This window comes from Heterodontus francisci, chromosome 34 (genome assembly GCF_036365525.1).
Source record: "Heterodontus francisci isolate sHetFra1 chromosome 34, sHetFra1.hap1, whole genome shotgun sequence".
In the NCBI taxonomy this organism is placed as follows: domain Eukaryota; kingdom Metazoa; phylum Chordata; class Chondrichthyes; order Heterodontiformes; family Heterodontidae; genus Heterodontus; species Heterodontus francisci.
This window is the reverse complement of record NC_090404.1, coordinates 27,414,788-27,440,370: the sequence shown is the minus strand read 5'-3', so window position 1 is coordinate 27,440,370 and position 25,583 is coordinate 27,414,788. Positions and strand designations below refer to the sequence as shown.

The following is a 25,583-nucleotide window of genomic DNA, read 5'->3' as shown; positions in this document are numbered from 1 at the left end:
GCTCAACATTCCTGGTTACAGGGCTTTCAGACGCGAGAGGGAGTGGGATAAAAAAGGAGAGGGAGTAGCAATTTTTGTCAAGGAAACTATTACAGCTGTTATGAGGGATGATATGTTGGAAGGTTCATCAAAGGATGCCATATGGCTTGAGCTAAGGAGCACAAAAGGGCAATCGCACTCCTGGGAGTGTACTATAGACCCCCAAACAGTCACAGGGAGATAAAAGAGCAGGTATGTTGGCAAATCTCTGAGAAGTGCAAGAACAATAGGGCAGTAATGGTCGGGGATTTTAACAACCTCAGTATTAACTGGGATTGTGATAGTGTGTAAGGAATAAAAGGGAGCAGGATTCTTGAGGTGCATTCAGAAGAACTTCTTTGCCCAGTATGTGGCAAGTCCAACAAGAGAGGGCGCGGTTTTAGACTTAGTTTTAGGAAATAAAGATGGGTAGGTGGGAGGGGTGACCGTGGGAGAGCCTTTTGGTGATAGTGATCATAATTCAGTCAGTTTTAACAGAATTGTGGAAAAAGACAGAGATAGAACAGGAGTTAGAGTTGTCAATTGGGGCGAGGCCAATTTTTCTAAACTGAAGAGTGATTTAGCAAAAGTGGACTGGAAACAGCTACTCGAAGGTAAATCAATGTCAGAACAGTGGGAGGCATTCAAATGGCAGAACCAATGGATTCAGAGTAAACATGTTCCCAAAAAGAAAAAGGGTGAGACGGCCAAATCTAGAGCTCCATGGCTGTCAAGGAGCCTGCAGGCTAAGATAAGGAAAAAAAAGGAAAGTTTATGTCCAACACCGAGAACTCAAATCTACAGGATGCCAAAAGGAGTATAGGAAGTGGACGGGTGAAAGCAAAGGAAGGGCCTGAAAGAATATTGTCAAGCAAAATCAAGGTGAACCCAAAGATGTTTTATCAATACATAAAGATTAAGAGGTTATCTAAGGAGAAAGTATGGCCCATAAGACCAAAAGGGTAACCTATGTATAGGGTTGGAAGATATTGGTATGATTCTTAATGAATACTTTGCCTCTGTCTTCACAAAAGAGGGGGACGATGTAGATATTGTGGTTAAGGAGGAGCAGTGTGAAGTATTGGATGTGATAAAGATAGGGGAAGAGGAAGTATTAACAGGACTAGCATTTTTGAAAGTTGATAAATCACCAGGATTGGATGCAATATACCCGATGCTGTTAAAAGAAGCAAGAGAGGGAATAGCAGAGGTTCTGAGCATAATTTTCTAGTCCTCACCAGATACAGGTGTGGTGACGGAGTATTAGAGAACCTCTGACGTTGTACCTCTGTTTAAAAAGGGAGCGAGGGATAGACTGAACAATTGCAGCCAGTCAGTTTAACTTCCGTAGCAGGAAAATTATTGGAATCTATTCTGAGAGACGGGGTAAACTGTCACTTTAATCAAAGGATAGTCATTAAGGGTTCCGAAGAAGGGCCACTGACCCGAAACATTAACTCTGCTTCTCTTTCCACAGATGCTGCCAGACCTGCTGAGTGATTCCAGCATTTCTTGTTTTTGTTTCAGATTTCCAGCATCCGCAGTATTTTGCTTTTATTTTAGTGTTTAATTCACTGCCACCTCTCTTCCAGGAATGCCTACCTTGAAGAAGTTCTGCTCTTCTCTCCGACGGGATTTTCGTTTGTCTCTTTTACCTTGTTCACCTTCATTTCTTTCTATTTCCCTCCTGGGTTCCGAAGAAGGGTCACTGACCCGAAACGTTAACTCTGCTTCTCTTTCCACACCTGCTGAGTGATTCCAGCATTTCTTGTTTTTGTTTCAGATAGTCATTATGGTTTTGTTAAGGGATGATCTTGTTTGACCAACTTGATCAAAATGTTTGAAGAAGTAACAAGGAAGATTGATGAGGGTTGTGCAATTGATGTGGTCTACATGGATTTTGGCAAGGCTTTTGACAAGGTCCCGCATGGCATACTGGCTTAAAAAATAAAATCCTCTGGGATCCAGGGAAATGCAGCAAGATGGATACAAAATTGCCTCAGTGGCAGAAAACGAAGGGTAATTTTTGACGGATGTTTTTGCGACTGGAGGGATGTTTCCAGTGACATACCATATGGCTCAGTACTGGGTCCCCTGCTTTTTGTTGTATATATTAACGATTTGGTCCCAAGTGTAGGTGGCATGATCAAGAAGTTTGCAGACGACACAAAGATTGGCCATGTGGTAGATCGCAAGGAGGATAGCTGTAGGCTACATGAAGATACTGATGGCATGTTCAGCTGGGCAGAAAAGTATTAAATAGAATTCTAAGTGGATAAGTGTGAGGTGATGTATTTGGGGAGGTCAAACAAGGCAAAGGAATGCACGATAAATGGGAAAATACTGAGAAGTGCAGAGGAAGGGAGGGGCCCTGGAGTGAATGTTCAAGGATCCCTGAAGGTAGCTGGACAGTTCGAAAAGGTGGTTAAGAATGCATATGGAATCCTTTCCTTTCTTTCCTTTCCGAGGTATAGAATATAGGAGCAGGGTGGTTATGCTGGAACTGTATAACTCATTGGTTAGGCCAATTCTAGTCACCTCATTACAGAAAGGATGTTATTGCGCTAGAGAGGGTACAAAGGAGATTTACGAGGATGTTTCCAAGACTGGAGAAATGCAACTGTGAGGGAAGATTGGATATGCTGGGGTTGTTCTCCTTGGAACAGGCAAGGCTGAGAGGAGATCTGATTGAAAGGTACAAAATGTTGAGGAATTGCTGCCGAACTGCCAAAGAAGTAATAAGGTAGATACAACAGAAGATAAAAAGAAAATGGGAGCTGTAGTTATGATTGAAATGATTGAACTCTATGCTGAGTGCAGATGGCTGAAAAATGGCTAATCATAAGTATGAGGGGCTTCTCCTCGAGGTTACATTGAGTTTCATTGGAACAGCGTGGACAGTCGAGCACAGAGGGGAATGTCACAGTGGAGCAGATAGTTAAAATGACAAGTAGCCAGAAGCTCAGAGTCACAATTGCAAAATAAATGGAGGTACTTTGCAAATCGGTCACCCAATCTGTGTTTGGTGTCCTCAGTGCAGAGAATACCACAGCCAATACAGTATACTAAATGGAAAGAAGTGCAAGTAAATCATTGTTTCACCTGGATGGAGTTTTTAGTGCCTTGGCTGATGAGAAGGGTGGAGGTAAAAGACACTTGCTTGGGAAGGTGCTGTGGGGTAGGAGGTGGTGGTGGGATGATTGAAGAGTAGACTTATGATCTTATGCAAAGGAATTTCTTCTCTCAGAGGGTGGCGAATGTCTGGAACTCTCTACCCCAGGAAGTTGTGGAGGCTAGAACACTGAAAGTATTTAAAGAGGATGCAGATAGAGTTTTTGACATATTGGGGAGTTGAGGGCTATGAGGAGCTGGCACGAAACTGGAGTTGATGTCTGGGCAGATCTGCCATGACCTTATTGAATGACAGAAGAGGCTTGAGGGGCCGAATGGCCTATACCTGCTCCTATTTCTTATGTTCTAGATCAGGGTGTCAGGGAGTAAACAGTTTCTTCAGAATGCTGGAAGGGGAGCAAACGATGCGTTTGGTGGTGGCATTATGCTGGATGTGATAAAGAATGCAGAGGATGGTCCGTTGAATGTGGAGGCTGGTGGAGTGTTAGGTCAGGAAATAAGGAAATCTGTCACGGTTCCGGGAGTGGGTAAGGGGTGACAACAGAAGTGTGAGAAATGGGACAGATACAGTCCTGGTCTCTGTCAACCCTGGTGAGTTGCAAATTCTCGGTGGAGGGGAAAAGGTAGATGTACTGGGAGTGCCAGTATGGAAGGTTGCATTGATGTGATGGTGAAGAAGAAACTGGTAGAACGGAATAGAGCCCTTACAGAAAGTCGGATACAAGTAGGTGTAATCCAGGTAGCTTTGGGAGTTTGTGGGATCGTAGTGAACATTGGTCGATAGCATGGGCCCAGAAATGGACACCGGAAAGTTGATGGAGGGAAGGGAGAAGTCGGAGATGGACCATGTGAAGACGTGGGAAGGGTGAAAATTGGAATCAAAGTTAATGACATTTTCCAGTTCAGCGTAAGAGCAGGTTACGGCACTGATACAGTCATCAATGAACTGGAAAGAGAGAGAGGGAGGGTTCTGGGTAAGTCTGAAACAACGAATGCTCCACATATCCCACAAAGAAAAAAAACCTGTCATAGCTAGAATCCATGCTAATAGCTTTTATTTGAAGTAACTGAGTGGAGTTAAAGGAGAAGTTGTTCAACATGAGAACAAGTTCAACAGGCGGAGGAGAGTGGTGGTAGATGGTAACTGGTTGGTCTTCGGCCAAGAAAGAAAGGAGAGTTCTCAAATCATCCTGGTGCCGGATGGAAGGGTGGAGATCTCGGGTATCCATGGTGTAAAGGAAAGGGTTTGGGCCAGGAAACTGGAAACTTCCAGCATTACAGTGGGCGTCAAAACGTCGTGGATGGAAGTGGGAAGAGTTGAATCGTGCGACTTCACAATACATGCAAGCATGCTGAACAGGGCCAGTCAATACAGAAAGTAACAGTGAGGAACTGGTCCTGTGCAAACTGAATATAACTGTACTGATATAACTACGATCACATTGAATGAAAACTTAGTGAACTGGTGCTGCCCACACTGAATATGAAAACAGAATATGGATGCTGCCAGACCTGATGAATATTTAGAGCATTTCATGATGTTTTTCAGACGAAATATAATCTAGCTGACCTGGACTGGCCCACTTTGGCAACAAGCATGTTGAGCAGGAACGGTGTACACTGAATGTAACCGTGTGAATGGGATCATCTTAACTCAGAATGTGAGCATGTTGAACCGGACCTGTGCAGACTGAATGTTACCACACTGAACTGAACCTGTTTATGGTGAAAGTAACCACTTGATGCCAGACTTGTGGACACAGAATGTAACTTTGCTGAACTGGACCAGACCACACAGAATGTTACCACGCTGTACTAAACTGGGCTTGTCAACACCGAAAGTAAATTTCTGATGGATTCTGATGAAAGGTTGCAGACCTGAAACGTGAACTCTGAGTCGATCTCCAAAGATGCTGCCAGAACTAATGTGCATTTCACACTCTTCCTGTTTTTATTGTAAATTGACGTAACTGTTTCCTTCCACCAGAATTATAAGTGCACTGACCTGGACATGTCCACACTGACTTTAATCTGCTGAACCGTATTTTGTCTACACTGAAATTAACTGTGATTAACTCGACATTTCCACACTGAATATAACCGCCATGACCTGGACCTGGACCTGGATCTGTCTGTCAGTTCTGCAGATAAGAGTGCTGAATTGGAACTTCAGACTACATTTAACAGTGCCGAAGTGAACCTATTTCGGACTGTAAGCAACTTTTCTGGAATGAACCTATCCATAGTGAACATTACCACGCTGAGCTGAACCCGTCCACGCAGATCGTAACTACACTGAACTGGACCAGTTCACACTGAATGCAATGACGCTGAACTAGACATGTTTAACCAGAATATAACTGTGATGAACTGGACATATTTAAGCTGAATTGCACCTGCTCACGTTGCATATAATGGTACGAATCCCTGGACAAGTCCACATTGAAGACAATCGTGAAGAACGGGTCTGTGCACACTGAATGTAACCGTGGATAATCATACCTGTCCACGCTGGATACACAATACATTGTATTAAAGTGAGTGTACAGTCTCAGAGAGATTTGTACCAACGTTGCATGTGACCCGTGATCACATGGCCTGAACAATGATCAAAGGTGAGAACTTGGCTGTGTTTTGCTTTAGCTCCAGAATATCACTGGTCAGGTTTCCTTGTACTAAGACAACTTAACTTAACACAGAGGGCTTTAAACGTGATAATTCCTCGTGTACAATGCTCACTGTCACCATTTCAACCTCGTATTTAGCTTTTCATTACCTGTTATTGAGAAATGTAACTGTGATCATTCAGCACTGCCTGGGTGTTTCATTTCAGAGCCGCGTCAGAGCACTTGTAAAACATTTCATTCAACAAATCATAAACATGAGCATGACATCAGCTTCACTAATGTGTTTTTTCACTTAGTGTAATTAATGTAAAAGAGCAAGCCATCTAATTATTACCCTGGAGTCTGACATCAGGTATAAATGTGAAAATCTTCCAGTGTAGTGCAGAATGCGTTCAAAGATTCTGATAGAAATGCACGGTTCACCAAAAGGTCTGGTGTTTGCAATTTACTATCCCTTCCTTGCAGCTATCGGGGTTCCAGGTAAAGTATTGCAGTGAGTTATTAATTATGGGAATCATTGTTCAACTATGTCATTGCTCCCATTTATGCATTGTGCCTCTCCAGCATGTGGATATCCTTTCTGTCAGCTAATGGCATTATTTCTCATATTTATAGGATCATTGTTTTCCCATTTAATGTGGTAATTAATTTCCATTAACAGCATGATTTCTCCCCTTCAACAGGATAATTTATTCCCTTTTGTGGACAGCTTCCGCCTTTTAACTGATATAATTTCTCCCCTTTTAGAGAGTCCTCCTTCCACTTTAATGATATTAATTATCCATTTTAATGATAATTTGTTCCTTTTACAGCCATAGTTTCTCATCACTAGTTATGCAATTTCTGCCCTTTAACAGTATCATTTCCCCCCCTTACTGGCACAGCACCTTAACATTACCAGCATAATTTCTCCTCGATAATACTATCTTCTGTTGACAGGTAGAATTTCATCCCATAATTACATGTTTTTTCTCACTTACCACTAACATCTCACGAATTAAATGTAGTTCCATTGTGTTATTGACACTGAGAATATGGATGAATTATGACACTGTGACCAAAATATAAATGTATTTCCATTTGGTTATTGGCACTGTTACTGGGGGTGAATTATCATACTGCTATCATGGTGTAAATGTAGCTGTATTGTGTCAATATCACTGTTACTGCGGGTGACATATCAGAGTGTAAATGTGGTTTTATTGTGTTCTTAACATTATTATTGTGGGTGAATTGTCACACTACTATCATGGTTTAAATGTAATTCTATTGTGTTAATGTCACTGCTACTGCGGGTGAAGTATCACACTGTTATCACGGTGTAAATGTAGTCCTATTGTGTTATTGATACTGCTACTGTGGGGAATTATCAACTGTTGTTACGGTGTAAATGTAGTTCTATTGTGGTATTGGCACTGTTGCTGTGGGTGAATTGCCACACTGCTATCATGGTGCAAATGTAATTATATTGTGTTATTGGCACTGTAGCTATGGGTGAATTACCACACTGTTATCATGGTGTAAATGTAATTATATTGTGTTGTTGATGCTGTTACCTTGTGCGAATTATCACACTGTTGTAACGGTGTAAATATAGCTCCATTATGTAATTGACATTATTACAGTGGGTGAATTGTCACAAGTTATCACAGTGCTAATGCAGATCTATTGTGTTGTTGACACCGTTACTGTGGGCAAGTTATCACACTGTTACCATGGTGTAAATGTAGTTCTATTGTCTTAATGACACACTTCTTCTTAGGAAATCCCTCGGGAAAGCGGATGACTTTCTTCCACTCCAGGGTTGTGGGTCTTTAGGTGCCTGAATCGTCCAATTCTAGATCGGCACACTCTGCCACAGGCAGTTGGTGTTTGATGGGGCGAGTGAATGGGATGCTCTTGTTTCGAAATGCTTCTTCCACTGTTTGCGCTGGGTCACTGCCTGGGCATGTCGATGTTGTTCGAACTGGATGACACCTTCGTGGATGCTTCTTCTCCCTTTTGAGCGGTCCCAGGCAAGAGATTCCCATGAATCAGTGGAGATGTCACATTTTTTTTCAGGGAGGTTTTAAGGACATCCTTGTAGCGTTTCTTCTGTCCTCCTGGTAGCCTCTTGCCATGACAGAGCTCGGAGCAGAAAGTTTGTTTTGGGAGTCTTGCGTCAAACATGAGGGCAATGTGGCCCACCCAACGTAACTGATTATCCATGACCAGTGCCTGGATACTGGGGCTGTTGGCCTGAGAGAGGACAGTGATATTGGAGCACCTGGAGCATCAAACATTCTTTTCCACAGACAACAGAAGGCTGGGCTGGCACACTGGAGGCGATGCTAAGTTTCATCATCGATGGCTGCCCTTGCTGAGAATAGTCTCCCAAGGCATGAGCAGTGATTCATATTGTCCAGTGGTTCGCCGTGGATCTTCAAAGATGGGAGGAAATATTATAGTGTGGGACCGGACTGGTGTAGGGTTTTTGTCTTCCAGATGTTTAGCTTAAGGCCCATTCTTTCTAAGACCTTGGTGAATGTATCGGTGAGGGTTTGAAGCTGAGTGTGCGCATTCCACAAGCATCATCAGTATATCGGAGTTCTATGACAGAGGTAATGGTGACCTTGGCTCTGGACTGGAGGTAACATGGGTTAAATAGTTTTCCGTTCGTCCGACAGAGTAGATCTACTCAGGCAGCGAGCTTCATAGAGATGAGGTGGAGAGTTGTGGTGAGGATGATGGAAAAGAGCGTTGGCGCATTTCTAGAGCCTTGCTTGACCCTGTCACTGTGCTGAATTACCAGACTGTTATCACACTGTAAATTGTGTTCCTGTCACATTACTGTAGGTGAATTACCACACTCTTTTCACAGTTTAAATATAGTTCTATTGTGTTATTGGCTACTATTAGAAGAAGTGCTCAGAGTTATCATTGCGTCCTCTCACTTATTGTTAGTTGTGGTGTTATTTATCTCTTGAAAATTTTCTGTGCCTTTTTGCTGATGTATTATTTTTCAGTCATTTTTGATGTTGCCATGTTGGTTTCAATGTGTTTTGATGCCTTATTGTTCTGCATTAGCATTCATTATATTATTTTGCATTCTGATCTCATTAATCTGTTATATTCCTAATCTGAATGTTTGATTTAAACACAGAAAGAAGTGCTTGTAGCTTAAGCAATGGTTTTCAACTCAGGATCATGTGTCAAAGCTACACTTGCCGGACAGAATCCTGTAAAATGGACAATTTTGTTGGTACTTGCGTACGCTCTTCATTTTCTCTCTTTGACTCTGTTACAGCTAATTTGGCAGTGATCGTGATCCTGTCCCGAGGAAGATGTGGTCTCTCCAGATGTATCACTTACTACCTGGTTTCCATGGCGGTAGCGGATCTCCTACTTATTATCACTGCTGTGATATTAAACCGAATTGCTGGTATTTATTTCCCATTCACTTTTCTGTCCATCACACCATTATGCAGCCTCCGGATTGCACTCATCTATGCGATGATAGACGGTTCTGCCTGGTTAACGGTCACTTTCACTTTTGATCGATTTGTGGCCATTTGTAGCCAGAAGCTGAAAATAAAATATTGTACCAAGAAAACGGCAGCGCGGGTTATAGGAACCGTGTGCACGCTGAGCTTTCTAAAAAATACCTTCTTGTATTTTATATACGAACCTTTGTACATAATTAACAATGTACCCTGGTTCTGCGGCATAAAATTAATATTTTATACGTCACCTGCATGGGCCGCATATGATTGGATTCTTGTTATTTTAACCCCTTGTCTCCCATTCATTTTGATTTTACTGCTCAATGCTCTGACTGTCAGACACATTCTAATGGCCAGTAGAGCTCGCAGGAGACTCCGGGCCCACAGCAATGGAGAAAATAGGAGCGACCCAGAAATGGAGAAGCGGAGAAAGTCCATTATTTTACTCTTTGCCATCTCGGGCAGTTTCATCCTGTTGTATTTACTGTATTTTATAACGATCCTCTATGTCCGAATTGCGAATGTTACTTACTTTTCAGGTTCCAATTTCAGTGAATCAACATTTCTTCTGGAGGAAAATGGATATATGCTTCAGTTTTTGAGTTCCTGCATCAACCCATTTATTTATGCAGGAACTCAGAGTAAATTCAGAGAGGAATTAAAGAATGGGGTGAAATTTCCATTGAATCTAATTGGTAACTTAGTTAAATCATGAAAACAATAAAATCCACCTTAAAGTTTACATTAGTTTAGTTTAGAAATACAGCACTGAAACAGGCTCTTCGGCCCACCGAGTCTGTGCCGCCCATCATCCACCCATTTATACTAATCCTACACTAATTCCATATTCCTACCACATCCCCACCTGTCCCTATGTTCCCCTACCACCTAACTATACTAGGAGCAATTGCTAATGGTCAATTAACCTATCAACCTGCAAGTCTGTGGCATGTGGGAGGAAACTGGAGCACCCGCAGGAAACCCACGCAGACACAGAGAGAACTTGCAAACTCCACACAAGCAGTACCCAGAATTGAACCCGGGTCACTGGAGCTGTGAGGCTGTGGTGCTAACCACTGCGTCACTGTGCCACCCATCATGAAAATAGTAAAATCCACCTTGAAGTGCACATTATATCCCATCATTTTCTCCCCTTGTCCATGTCACACATGGCCTCCCCTCCCACATACATAGTCAGTCGCTTTGGGATCGTTTCCCACTATGTGAATTTAAGATGGTATAAGGAATGTTGCATCAGCACACAATTCAGTGCTGCAGTCTGTTCTCAGTTCGTTTCTGGTTCTCTTCCATGTGCGGACTCAGGCCTGGTACATTCCCATCAGTCCCGAGGGCTCCGGAGTATGGCTACAATCATATGGGAGGCGGAGTCTCTGACCTATGATCTGTTATTTGGATACTAAGTTTAACTGTTTAATAAAAGCACCTCAATATTCCTCCTGGGAATGGTCTGGGTATGGAAGGTAGGATGTGCTCTGCTGTAGGAACACATAATGTCCTCGCACATTGTTCTCCGCTCACTAGGTACTGTCCCACAGCCACATTCCTGTGTTCATAGACATAGGAACTGAGGAGTTGGAGGAAGACCATCTCGTTCACCCAACCTTTCCATTTCCCGTTTAGGATGAAATCCCAGTGTCATCAAATATTACATTGTTAATCTAACACAATTATGCCTTTTTGAAAGGGTACAAATAATAAACAACCAAATCATAAAATACATATTTATCAAATTTAATGAGAACATTATACACTTTTATACTCTCCTGGTAGCCACATGATGAAACAATAATGGAAGTGTTGACTGATCATAGCAATCAACCTCTCAATATTTATAAAACAGAGCCAGACATGAGGCAAGACAAATCCCACTGCTGGGGACCTGGGGGAATTAGGGGCGCGAAATTATTTGCAGTGGTGGAACAGAGGCCAAACATTGTTTTGGTAGGTCCTGCTGCACCACTGGCTGCTTCCTGCGTAGTTCACCTGGTGTTCTATTAGTAAAGAGCGGCATGCATTGGGGTGGAACTGGCTGGGGGGTGGGGGTGGGGGGGTGGTTTCCTGCATACTCTGGAAGGCTGTGAATCAGCGCTATTCTGATGTCACACAACTGATGTGACGCCAAGATTCCAAATTTGCACTGTGCAGATCCAGACAACATATTGATACATTACTCTGCACACAACAGTTACAGAGATGGAGATTGTGCCCAGCACTAGCTTTCCTTAACAGGACTGACATCGTAATTGCAGGTAATGCGATCTTCAAGAACTTCTGCTATTGCAAAGTAACTGGAGGCAGTCTGAATTGTTTTAGGAGCGGTTTCTGTATCCCCAGAGGAAGGGTAGTGGATTTAGTGACCTGTCCACACAAAGGTTGGAGTAGGTATGGGGCACCGTTTGCTGTGCCTTCAGATCTGCAGCATGACAAGTGAGTCGGAGCAGAGGGTGCCATGCAGTCTGCCAACCTGGAGCCAGACTTCTCGGTGCTCCAAGACAGAAGGCTGGCTGACAGGTCAGCCAATGCAGTCAACATCTCGGTGTGAGGTGGGCACTCTCTTTGATGCCGCCTCAACCTGATCCTCAACTGAGTCCTCTGTTGCAGAACAGACCTGTGATTTGCCCTCACGGACTCTGGCAAACAAACCATCGTCTACCACTGGCCTGACTGTAGCCCTCACGTGCCAGAATGTATCAACACGTGCTGATTCCATCTCTATACTGACCTTCAAAGTATGTGCTGTGTTGTTATCTGAACGGATGGCTGCCTGCATAAGACCATATGAAGACCCTCTTCAATGGCACTGTGTTGTTACTCTACCCATCTTCCCTCCCCACCTCTCTCTTCCTCCTTGCGCTGCTGTGACAAGACAGGTGACAGTTCCTGGGCGTCTTAAAGCAGGATATCGGAAGGGGTACTGTGGAATGAGAGACGCGGAGTCTGGTGACAAATAAGAGGTCTATGGTTTCACCATCTGCAGCTTGCAAATCTTGCCAGATAGCAGAATGACGGTGAGCTGGGTTTTGGAAGAGCATAAGGCAGGGACATACCAGCATCCTCATTGTTCCCAGAAACGCCAGATGCCTCGAGTTCTGTTGCTACTGGTCCCATGATGCTGAGTGCCCACTCCCCCATAGGGCTCTGAAAATGCAAGTGTCCTTGACCAGACCGCTTCCATTCTGCGACATTATATTGTGTGCCCCAGGAAAGGGAAAAGATGTCAGTGATTCTGCAGCACTAGGTTTGGCGATGTTCCTGCCATTGATGAATACCCGGGGTGGGGGCGCTGGCTTGGAGGCAGAGAGATGGTGGTGCGAATCTGGCAGCATTGGGCTGTGGTCGAGTATCTCGATATTAGGTTGAGTCCTGAGTGCCCGACAGTGCTGCTGGGTGCGCAATACTGCCGTAGTGCATTGAGAAGTGGGAGAGTGTGGTTGTGTGTGGGTTGGAACTGTCATGTGAAATTGCCTTCACTAATAGTATCCACCCTTGTGCGATCATTGGACTTCTTGTGGAACTGCTGCCAGGTCCTTGGTCCCTGACACTGGGCGTTAACCACCCCGGTCAACTGCTCCCACTCCTTTATCAGGTTATTCTGTGAGGTCTCCTGCCCCACCGTGGCATCATGGTTACTCGTCCCTTGCCCATCCCCACTAGTAATGCCTCCTGCACCGTTTCTGTCACCCTGTAACCTTCTCTCTGCCTTGGTATTCTCTCTTTCATAATTTGAAATCCACTAATAATATTCAGTACAACTTCTCTTTAAGAGGGACATCCTGCCTTTAAGAAGATCAGGCTGGCTGCATGACGTGGTATTGTCACAACGATGTTCAGCACCGAGACAGCCAATAGCGCCAAAAAAAAACAGTAGCGCGGGAACTGTTCTCCACATGCTATAATTATGCACATGATCGAGATGCTGCAAATTTGCGTGCTTCCCACCTTGATCCGATCCATCGTGGGCAGGCTGCAAATTGCGATACTGCATCCACAAATTAGGGCGCACATGTTTGTAGCCCAAATGTTCAACGTCACTTGTTCATCCCAAGCACTCTACAATGCCAACATGCCATAACTGAAATTAATGACATATGGTAACCAAAGTGGTATTCTATGATTGACCACTACCCCTGCCCCTTTTCCCTTTCCTATCTTTCCTTAACGCCTTGCATCAGAAATATTTAACACCCAGCCCTGCCTTTCTTTGAGCCACAATATCATATTTCCACGTGGCAATCGACGTTTGTAACTTACCAATCTTATTCACCACATTTCTTGATTTCACATACATGCAAATTAACCCTGATTTAGACATTATATCTTCCTTCCTTACTCTCTCCCCACCAATTAAACCACCGAATAACTTACTATTCCCTACATTGGTTCTATCTATCTCTACCAGTATACTGTGCACCTTGACATTCCTCTCTGATATTTCATCCTGGTTCCCACAACCCTGCCAACTTGGTTTAAATCCTCCCAAATAGCAGTGGCAAATTGCCTACAAGGAAATTGGTCCTGGCTCTGTTTAGGTGCAATCCATCCAGCCTGTACTGGTCCCATCTCCCCCAGAGCTGGTCTCAATGTGTTAACAATCTAAATCCCTCCGTTCGACACCATCTTTGCAGCCACGCATTCATTTACTTTATCCTCCTATTTCTTTTCTCGCTTGTGCGTGGTACTGGGAGTAATCCAAAGATTACCATCTTAAGTTAATTTGCTAAATAGAAGAAAAACGAGACTTTAGATAAAACTAACCCTTAATTACCCTCAGTCACAAAATTCCCTTTTTACCTAGCTCACTAATCTCTTTCTGCAAGACCACATCCCTCTTCCTACTTATGTCGTTGGGAGCAATGTGGACCACGACTGCTGGCTGTTCACTCTCCCCCTCAGGATGCTCTGCAGCCGTTCAATGACATCCTTGACTCTGGCACTAGGGAGGCAACACATCAACCTTGAATCACATCTCCGGCCACAGAAAGGACGATCTTCTCCCCTAACTATGGAATCTCCTATCCCAATCGCTCTTCCAGTCTTCCATGTGCCCAGTACAGCTGAACCACCCGTGGTGCCATGGTGCTGACTCTGGCTGCACTCCCAAGATTGATCATCACTTTCCTCAGTGTACTGAACTGAATACCTATTGGCGAATGAGATGCACTCAGGGGTCTCCTGCACTACCTACATGTTTCTTCATGACTGTCTGGTGGTCACCCATTCCCTCTCTCCCTGCATATTTGCGCTGGAGTGCTGACTTGGGGCTGCATTAGAGTGCTAAATTGGGAATTTTGTGACTGAGGGTAATTAAGGGTTAGTTTTATCTAAAGTCTCGTCTTTCTTCTATTTAGCATATTAACTGAACAGTTGCTGTTTGAGTTATTGAAGGTGAGTTTTATACAAGCTTTAAACAGAGTTCACTCAGGCTCTGCTTGCAGCTGCTCCTTGTTAATTAGATAACTGGATTAAACCAGTTTTCAGGGGCTAGAGTCAGACAGTAGAAAAGTGGGCCATCTTCCAGTGCTGAATTGGGGCTGCATTAGAGAGCAAAAGTGGGAGTTTGGTGACTGAGGGAGTTCAGTGAGGAGGGAACGAGTAGCTCCTTTCATTTCCTACCTGTCCTCAAAGAGCGTGAGGGGAGTGAGAGTTTCCAAAGAGCGCAGCTGACTGGTGAGTACGTCCTGTTGGGTATTTTTCAAACTGGATTGAATTGTAAGTTATTGTTTTAGCAATACTTAGTTGATTTTTTTCATTATAGTAGTCTTCTAAAGTTTTTAATTTAAAGGGTTTAGTCATGGCAGGGGAGCTTAAAGCCGTGGTTTGCTCCTCTTGCTGCATGTGTGAATCCGGGAACATTTCCAGTCCCCGGCAGCACCATGTGTCCAGCTACAGCTCCTGGAAGCTTGGGGTTCAGAGCTGGAACGGCGGCTGGAAACACTGTGGAACATCCACGAGTCTGAGAGCATCGTGGATAGCACGTTTAGAGAGGTGGTCACACTGCAGCAGAAGGGACTTGAGGAAGGAAGGGAATGGGTGACCACCAGGCAGTCCAAGAGAAACAGGCAGGTAGTTCAGGAGTCCGCTGGGGTCCCGCTTGCAAATCAGTATCCCATTTTGGAGGCTGACGAGGCTGGTTCCTCCAGGGAGTGCGGACAGAGCCATGCTTCTGGCACCACAAGCAGCCTATCTGCACAGGAAGGGGGAAAGAGAGGAATGGCAATAGTAATAGGGGATTCTATACTCAGGGGAACAGATAGGCGCTACTGTGGTCGTCAACGTGACTCCAGGATAGTATGTTGCCTCCCTGGTGCTAGGGCCCGGGATGTCACTGAACGGCTGCAGGTGATAAGGCAGAGGTCATGGTACATGTTGGTATCAATGACATAGGTAGAAAGAGGGAGGAGGTCTTGCATCAAGAATTCAGGGAGTTAGGCAGTAGACTAAAAAGCAGGACCTCTCAGGGAAGTGTGCGGTGATACATTTTGGAAGGAGTAATGTGACACGGAAGTATTCAATGAATGGCCTGACACTGGGAAGTTCTGAGGAACAAAGGGACCTTGGCGTGTTTGTCCATAGATCTCTGAAGGCAAAAGGGCAGGTTAATAGGGTGGTGAAAAAGGCATATAGGACACTTTCCTTTATCAATCGAGGCATAGATTACAAAAGCGGAGAGGCCATGTTGAAGTTGTATGTAACTTTGGTAAGGCCACAGCTGGAGTACTGTGTGCAATTCTGGTCGCCACATTATAGGAAGGATGTGATTGAACTGGGGGGTGTGAAGAGGTGATTCACCAGGATGTTGCCTGGGATGGAACATTTAAGCTATGAAGAGAGGTTGGATAGGCTTGGGTTGTTTTCGCTGGAGCAGAGAAGGCTGAGGGGTGACCTGATCGAGATGTACAAGATTATGAGGGGCATGGGCAGGGTGGATAGGGAGCAGCTGTTCCCCTTAGATGAAGGGTCAGTTACAAGGGGTCACAAGTTTAAGGTGAGGGGTGGGAGGTTTAAGGGGGATTTGAGGAAGAACTTGTTTACCCAGAGGGTGGTGACCGGATGGAATGCATTGCCTGGGAGGGTGGCAGAGGCGGGTTGCCTCACATCCTTTAAAAAGTACCTGGATGAGCATTTGGCACGTCATAACATTCAAGGCTATGGGCCACGTGCTGGCAAATGGGATTAGGTAGACAGGTCAGGTGTCTTTAATGCATCGGTGCAGACTCGATGGGTCGAAGGGCCTCTCTGCACTGTGTTATTCTGTGATTCTGTGATCTATGATATTCTTAAGCTTTGAGGTGACCACATCTACTCTTTGCTCCACAGTGTCGCCAGCTGATGCTCAAGTTACGAAGCCCAGAACTAAAGTTGCTGCAACGGATGGCATTTGCTGCACATATGGTTACCCAAGATACAAGAAGCGTCCTGGAGTTCCACATAGTACAAGATGTGCACTTCAGAAGTTGGAACATTCCTGCCATTTCACTCGCTATTAAATTATAACAATTGGTTTTTAAAAAAAGGAAATGAACCCTGCTACTACTTAAAAAAAAATTTCGTACCATTAATGTATGCCACGATTTGAACCTATCTTAATTCTGTGTCACTTTGTTTCATGAATGTAAATCATTTGTTTATTTGGTAGACTTCTGGCATGACAGTTTTCAGACTCACTATAGCATGCAACCCGTCACAGTACATCAACGTGCAGTCACTAAGGAATGGTTTCTTTGTTGGTGGAAACATAAATTCATTAATAATGCCAGTAATTATATAATGCACTAAATTGTCAACGACCCATTATCCTATATCGCAAATTCACTAAATGCTTACTTTAAATTCAAACAATATGTGGCAAATTTCATTTTGTTTTCACAATAGCGGGCATGACCTTCCATAATCACTGTAACTGAGGAGGGGTAGAGCAATTGGAAAAGATAAAAATGCATCGATAGGTTGGACATGCTCACAGGAGAAAAGTCCACTACTCCGAAGGTGATGTATCCAAAATTCTTGAGTAGTGGTGTTGGAGGTGCCAGTAATGGTGGAAATAGCAAAGGATCTGGCAACAGTTTTTCAATATTCTTTTTTAATACACGAAAGGTCATAGAGTTATGGTGATTTCAAGCATGGAAGGAGGACATTTGGCCCATTGAATCCATGCTGGTTCTCGGTGGAGCTATCCAGACAGCCCCTCTTCCCGCTTGATCCCCAAAGCCCTGTAATTTTGCTTCTCCTAAGCACCCGCCCAATTTCTTTAGAAATCATTAATAGTCTCTGCTTACACCATGCTCCTTCTAGGACATTACCATTCACTGTGGAAAAGAAAGAAAATCGTCCTCAGATTTTCCCTGCATTTCACACACACATCTGTGTCCCCTCGTCCATGTACCATAAGTTAATGGGAACAGTTTTTCCGTGCTTAGCTTACCTAAGCTTGACATAATCTTGTATACCTCTGTCAAGCCTCCCCTCAATATCCTTTGCTCCAGGGAAAACAGCCCCAGATTTTTTAACCTAATCTTGTAACTAAAATCCTCCATCCCTGGAACCATTCTGGTAAATCTCCTCTGCACCGTCTCAAGGACCCTCACATGCTTCCAAAACTGTGGTGACCAGAACTGGAAGCTGTACTCCAATTGGGGCCTAACCATAGTTTTATAAAGGTTCAGCACAACTTCCCTGCTTTTGTAATATATGCCTCTTTTATGAAGCACAAGATCCTAAGTGCTTCTCTAGCCACTTTCTCAACATGTCCTGCTACCGTCAAAGTTCGCTGCACATGCACCCACAGGTATCTCTGTTCTTGCACACTCTTTAGAACTTCTACATGAAGTATATATTGCCTCACGCTATCGCTTCTGACAAAATGCATTACCTCACACTGCTCTGTGTTGTATTCCATCTGTCACTTGTCTGCCCATTCTGCTGGCCTATCCACATCCTGGTTCAAGCAGTTCACATCATCCTCACTGGTTTCCACGTGTACATGGTACCATCAGCAAATTTTAAAATTTCACACTGTAGTCCAAGATCCAAATAATTTACATATCACAAAAAAGCAGTGTTTCTAGGACGGACCCTTGCGGAACACCACTGCCTACCATTCTCCAATTTGAAAAGCAACCGTTCACCAGCTGGTTTCTGTCGTTAAGCCTTTGTTTTAATCCAATTGAACACTGACCGTTTCCCCGGGCCTCATTTTGTCAACTCAGCATTTACGTGACACATTATCAAGTATTTACTTAAAATCCATATAGGCAACATCCACAACATTCCTTTATCAACCTTCTCTGTTACTTCATTAAAATAAAGGAAATTAGATTAGTCAAGCATGATCCTCTTTTATTAACTCAAACCTCTCCAAGTGCCTGTTTATTTTTTCTGAAGCCTTACACGCCACTGTTTCAGAAGACTAATGGAGTGAAAATGTTGCACTGCTGTTCAAATAAAAGGGCAGAGGTATAAACCCGGTAACACATACAGAATCACAGTGGAGTAAGTTTTCATTTTTCAGCGCCTGGCTCAACGATGAATAGGCTCTTTTTCACCTCCAAGTCCTCTGGAGTGGCTTGCCACCAGAATACAGTTTCTTATGTTTACCAAAAGTAAACGGGGGCAGGGAATCTGGCTCTGTCTGTGTTTAGTCCGCTGGTGGACGAGGCTGCTGAGTCCACCGGCACCTCCAGGGAAATTTATGGGACAAACCGACAGGAATCAACTTGTAGCTGCTTAGTGGGAGCTTCAATTATTTATTTATTTAGAGATGCAGCAATGAAACAGGCCCTTCGGCCCACCGAGTCTGTGCCGACCATCAACCACCCATTTATATTAATCCTATATTCCTACCACATCCCCTATATATACTTGGGGCAATTTTTAAAATGGCCAATTTACTGATCAACCTGCAAGTCTTTGGCTCTGGGGGAAAACCAGAGCACCCAGCGAAAACCCACACAGACACAATGAGAAGTTGCAAACTCCACACAGGCAGTACCTAGAGTTGAACCTGGGTTGCTGGAGGTGTGAGGCTGCAGTGCTAACCACTGCACCACTGTGACACAGTGATTTCAGCGCAGTCTGCATTTGTACTGCTGGCTCTTTGGGAACGTGTCCTTGTTGCCAGTTCACCACATTTGTGATTTAACTGTCTGCTGCAAATGGATTCTGGCTCAGTGAAGTTCACAAACTTTGAATCCAGCCGGAGTCGGCACCTTCAGGGGAGGAAACATAGAGGAACCAATGAGTGAAGAACTGAAACCAGCCAGAGGCAGTAACCTCGGGGGAGCAGAGAGTGGCAAGCCAGTGAATGAAGAACTGAACATAACGGGAGTCAATACCTTCATGGGAGGAGAGGGAGGGGAAACAGTGAGTGCAGAACGGAACACACCCGAGTCAGTACCTTCAAGGGAGGAGAGTGAGGGGAAAGAGTTAGCATAGAACGGAATCCAGCAACAGTCAAAACCGTCAGGGCAGGAGGTTGGACGAGCACCAGTAAGGGTAGTACAGAACCAAGACAGAGTCTGCACATTCATGGGAGGAGAGAGAGTGGGAAACAGTGAGTGAGTAACTGAACCCAGCCAGAGTCAGCACCTTCAAGGGAAAATAGAGAGGGGAACCAGTGAATGTAGTCAAGAACTCAGCCAGAGTCAGCACCTTCAGGGGAGGAGAGAGGGGGGGAGCAGTAAGTGTACATCCGAACTCAGCCAGAGTCAGCACCTTCAGGAGGGGAGGAAAGGGGAACTAGTGATTGTAAAATTGTACACAGCCATTAGCTCTTTGTAAACTCGAATCAGATCAGGGAAAGTACAGAGTGTATCAGTGATTAACCACAATATAAACTTAAACCAAAATGAGGAACTGAATTGATTAGATTATAACGTGTGATGCTTGTACCTATAATTGTGAAACTATAATAAATAACAGAATTAAAGGTAGGCAGGGTAGTTTAGGGATAATGAGAACATTACTGAAAAGGTAACTGCTGGGAACCAGGGAATGTGTTATTGTAAATCACAGACCAGAGAAGTTCCAGCTGTCTTTTCCTCACTTCCTGCCAAAACCCAGCCGAGGAGATGAAGAAGACTCAAGCTGAACAGCTGGATCACTACAGGGTCTAAAGATCAATGGATTTTCCAATGACATACTTTATTAAAAACATTTTACAAGTACATTACACAACCTACTTACTGAACTTCCGGGAGAGCAGTGGAGAGGAGCGGACCTGTGCCAAGAACACGTATTTGGGAACCGAAAATACAGCCCGACGATCGTGACCTACAACACTTACCTTCTGGGAGAGCAGCAGAGCGGAACATACTTCTACGGGGAACACAGAGCCGGGAGCAGTTAAATACAGCCTGAGGATCGCAGCATACAACACGTACCTTCTGGGAGAGGAGTTCATCCCGCCGGAGTTTGTAAAAAATAAATAAAAAGTGACATCACAGGGAAGCTGTAAGGTGATTGGTTGTGAGTGACTGCGGTTGGAGAGTGTCAGTAAATAGCTTGGTTGGTACATTACTGTTAGTGTGTACGTGTAAATAGCTGGCAAAAAGCATCGCAGCAACTGTCTGACTAAAAAAGAGTAAAATGTTAAGTATTAATAATAAGGAACAAGTGAGTACCTGGTGAGTTTTTTTTTTGAGTTAGGTGTTTATTCACTACTGAGGTGTATTGATTTTGAGTAGGCTTCATCACTACCAGTAAGGTTTGATTCATAATTCGAAGGTGTTGTAGTATTGGGAAGGATTTATGAGCAGTAGCAAAAGTTTACATAATAAATAAAGGAATGTCAGGGGTACTTCAACCTCGACAGTGCAGCTCCTATGCTATGTGGGAGCTCCCGGATGCTTCCGGTGTCCAGGAGAACTTTTTGAGCAGGAAGTGTCGTCAATTGCGGCAGTTTAAGCTCCGGGTTTTGGAGTTTAACCGGAAGCTGGCGATACTGCATACATTCATGAGGATGCGAGCTACATGAATATCACCTTTATAGATGTGGTCACCCTACAGCTGAAGAGTATGCACGGAGAGAGGGAATGGGTGACCACCAGGCAGTCAAAAAGAATCAGGTTGCAAGTGCAGGACACCCCTGAGTGCATCTCACTCTCCAACAGATATTCAGTTCTGAATACTGAGGAAAGTGATGCTTCAGCTGGGGAGTGCAGCCAGAGCCAAATCCACGGCACCACGGGTGGCTCAGCTGCAAAGGTGGGTACAAGGAAGACTGGAAGAGGCAGAATGATAGGTGATTCAATAGTCAGGGCAACAGACAGGCATTTCTGTGGCCACAGACATGAATCCAGGATGGTGTGTTGCCTCCCTGGTGCCAGGGTCATGGATGTCACTGAGCAGCTGAAGCACATCCTGAAGGCATGAGGCGTGGCCCACATCGGAACCAATAACATAGGTAGAAAGAGGGTCCTGCAGTCGTAATTTAGGGAGCTACGTAAGATATTAGCAAGCAGGACCTCGAAATTAGTAACCTCCAGATTTCTCCCAGAGCCACGTGCAAGTGAGTATAGAAAAAGAAGGATAAGACAGATAAATGCGTAGCTGGAAAGATGGTGAGGAAGGAGGACTTTAGATTCCTGGGACTTTGGGACTGGCTCTGGGGGAGATGGAGCCTCTAGAGGCCGGACGGTTTGCACCTGAGCGGAGCCGTTATTGAGTTCCTTGCGGGAAGTTTTGCTAGTGCTATTGGAAAGGGTTTAAACTAGTTTGAAAGGGGGATGGAGACCTGAGGGTAGACTCAGTTGGGGAAAAATCAGAAATGAAAATGGGAGGCAGAAAATTAATGTATAAACCTGGAACACAGAGGAAACAAGGGTTAGAAAATTAAAAAAAAACAGTTTTGCAGAGCTCAAGGGTATCGACTTCAATGCAAGGAGTATAGCAAATAAAGCAGATGAGCTGAAGGCACAGATAGACACGTGGCAGTATGATATCATAGCTATTATATAAACATAGCTTAAGGAGGGACAGGAATAGCAGCTCAACATTCCTGGTTACTGGGGTTTCAGACGTGACAAGGAGGGGATAAGAAAGGAGGGGGAGTAGTAATATTAGTCAAGAAAACTATTATGGTTGTGAACAGGGATGATATGTTGCACTGTTCATCAAATGAGGCCAGATGGATTGGGTTATGGAGCAAAAAAGGGCAATCACACTGCTGGGAGTGTACCAACGACCCCGAAACAGTCACAGGGAGATAGAAGAGCAAATATATCAACAAATGTCTGAGAGGAGCAGGAAAAATAGGGCAGTAATAGTAGGGGATGTTAACAACCTCAATATTAACTGGGATAGTTATAGTGTGAAAGGAATAGAGGGAGCAGAATTCTTGAGGTGCATTCAGCAGAACTTCTTTGCCCAGTCTGTAGCAAGGCCAACAAGAGAGGGCGCAGTTTTAGTCTTAGTTTTAGGAAATGAAGGTGGGAAGGTGGGAGGGATGACAGTGGCAGAGCGTTTTGGTGATAGTGATCATAATTCAGTCAGTTTTAGCATGATTATGGAAAAGGGCAGAGGTAGAAAATGAATTATCGTTCTTAATTGTGACGAGGGCAATTTTACTAAACTGAAGAGTGGTTTAGCGAAAGTGGACTGGAAACAGCTACTTGAGGCTGAATCAGTGTCACAATAGTGGGAGGCATTCAATGGGCAGATTCAACGGATTCAGAGTAAACATGTTCCCAAAACGAAAGTGGGTGAGACGGCCAAATCTAGAGCTCCATGGCTGTCAAGAAGCCTACAGGGTAAGATAAGGCAGAAAAGGAAGGTTTATGTCTGACACCGAGAACTCAAAACTACAGGAAGCCAAGAGGACTATAGAAAGTGGACGGGCGAAATCAAAAAGGAAATTAGGAAAGCTAATAGAGGGCCTGAAAGAATATTGGCAAGCAAAGTCAAGGTAAATCCAAAGATGTTTTATCAATAGATTAAGATTAAGAGGATAACTAAGGCGAGAGTAGGGCCCATAAAAGACCAAAAATGTAACTTATGTATCGGGTTGGAAGATATTGGTATGATTCTTAATAAATACTTTGCGCCTGTCTTCACCAAAGAGGGGGACGATGCAGATATTGTGGTTAAGGAGGAGGGGTGTGAAGTATTGGATGTGATAAAGATAGGGAAAGACAAAGTATTAACAGGATTAGCATTCTTTAAAGTTGATAAATCACAACGATTGGATGCAATGTACCCTAAGCTGTTAAAAGACGCAAGACAGGAAATAGCATAAGGTTCTGACCATCATTTTCCAGTCCTCACCAGATACAGGTGTGGTGACGGAATATAAGAGAACTTCTAACGTTGTGCCTCTGTTTAAAAAGGGAGCGAGGGATAGACTGAATATTACAGGCCAGTCAGTCTAACATCCATAGCAGGAAAATTATTGGCATCTATTCTGAGAGACAGGATAAACTGTCATTTTAATCAAAGTATAGTCATTATGGTTTTGATAAGGGAAGATCTTGCTTGACCAACTTGATCGAAAGTTTTGAAGAAGTAGCAAGGAAGATTGATGAGGGTAATGCAGTTGATGTGGTCTGTATGGATTTTTGCAAGATTTTTGACAAGGTCCCACATGACATACTGTGTGGTAGATCGCAAGGAGGATAGCTGTAAGCTGCAGGAAGATATAGAAAGTATGTTAAGTTGGGCAGTAAAGTAGTAAATAAAATTCAAGGTGAAGAAGTGTGAGGTGATGTATTTGGGGAGGTCAAACAAGGCAAAGGAATGCACGATAAATGAGAGAATACTGAGAAGTGTAGAGGAATTAAGGGATCTTGGAGTGAATGTCCACAGATCCCTGAAGGTAGCCGGACAGTTCGATAAGGTGGTTAGGAAGGCATATGGAATCCTTTCCTTTCCTTCCTTACCGAGGTATAGAATATGAGCAGGGAGGTTATGCTGGAACTGTATAACTCATTGGTTAGGCCACAACTTGAGTTACTTTGTCCAGTTTTAGTTACCTCGTTACAGAAAGATGTTATTGCACTAGAGAGGGTACAAAGGAGATTTACGAGGATGTTCCAAGCCTGGAAAAATGCAGCTGTGAGCAAGATTGGACAGGCTGGCGTTGTTCTCCTTGGAATAGAGAAGGCTGAGGGGAAATCTGATTGAAATGTACAAACTTTTGAGGAATTGCTGTCGAAATGCACAAGAACAAAGAAGGAAAATACAGCTGAAGATGAAAAGAAAATGGGAGCAGTAGTTATGATTGAAATGATTGAACTCTACGCTGAGTCCAGAAGGCTGACAAATGACAATTCATAAATATGAGGGGCTTCTCCTCGAGGTTACATTGAGTTTCATTGGGTCAGTGTAGACCGTCGAGGATAGAGAGCAATGTCAGAGTGGAGCAGATAGTTAAAATGACAAGTATGCTGAAGCTCGGGTCACACTTACAGAATAAATGGAGGTGCTCTGCAAAGCGGTCACCCAATCTGTGTTTAGTGTTCTCAGTGCAGAGAATACCACAACTAATACAGAATACTCAATGGAAAGAACTGCAAGTAAATCATTTTTTCACCTGGAAGGAGTTTTTAGGGCCTTGGATTATGAGAAGCGTGGAGGTAAAAGATACTTGCTTGGGAAGGTGCCATGAAGAAGGAGGTGGTGGTGGGATGATTGAAGAGTAGACTTATGATCTTATGCGAAGGAATTGCTTCTCTGAGACGGTGGTGAATGTCTGGAATTCCCTACCCCAGGGAGTTGTGGAGCCTACAACACTGGAAGTATTTAAAGAGGATGTAGATAGAGTTTTTGAAATATTGGGGAGTTGAAGGCTATGAGGAGTTGGCACGAATGAGGAGTTGAGATCTGTGGCAAATCAGCCATGACATTATTGAATGACAGGACAGGCTGGAGGGGCCGAATGGCCTATTCCTGCTCTTATTTCTTATGTTATAGATCAGGGTATCAGGGAGGAAACTGTCCCTTCAGTATGCTGGAATGGGAACAAAAGATGCGTCTGGTGGTAGCATCACGCTGCATGTGATGAAGAATGCAGAGGATGGTACGTTGATTATGTAGGCTGGTGGAGCGGTAGATCAGGAAATGAGGAGCTCTGCCATGCTTCCGGGAGTGGGGAAGGGGTGACAACAGAAGTGTGAGAAATGGGACAGATACAGTCCTGGTGTCTGTCAACCCTGGCGGGTTGCAAATTCTCGGTGGAGGTAAAAAGGTAGATGAACTGGGAGTGACAGTATGGAAGGTTACATTGTTGTGATGGAGATGAAGAGCAGATACCGGCACTGATACAGTCATCAATGAACTGGAAAAAGAGAGAGGGAGTGTCCTGGGTAAGTCT

General features: G+C 44.1%; 2 protein-coding genes across 2 annotated transcripts in view; both read left to right on the top strand.

Moving 5' to 3' along the window:
• Positions 1–25,583, top strand: part of LOC137348767 (zinc finger protein 850-like) — a 546,053-nt gene that overhangs the window by 375,419 nt on the left and 145,051 nt on the right. The window lies entirely within an intron of this gene.
• On the top strand, positions 6,188–9,974 carry LOC137348432 (probable G-protein coupled receptor 139). The gene is made up of 2 exons (XM_068013742.1): positions 6,188–6,257; positions 9,064–9,974. Exons 1-2 carry the CDS (start codon positions 6,188–6,190, stop codon positions 9,972–9,974), a joined length of 981 nt encoding a protein of 326 aa, XP_067869843.1.

Bases quoted from the DNA above. Each gene is read 5' to 3' on its own strand.
- LOC137348432 (XM_068013742.1), top strand. From the start codon at position 6,188: ATGCACGGTTCACCAAAAGGTCTGGTGTTTGCAATTTACTATCCCTTC. The intron at 6,258-9,063 runs GTAAAGTATTGC...ACTCTGTTACAG, and splicing joins TGCAGCTATCGGGGTTCCAG to CTAATTTGGCAGTGATCGTG.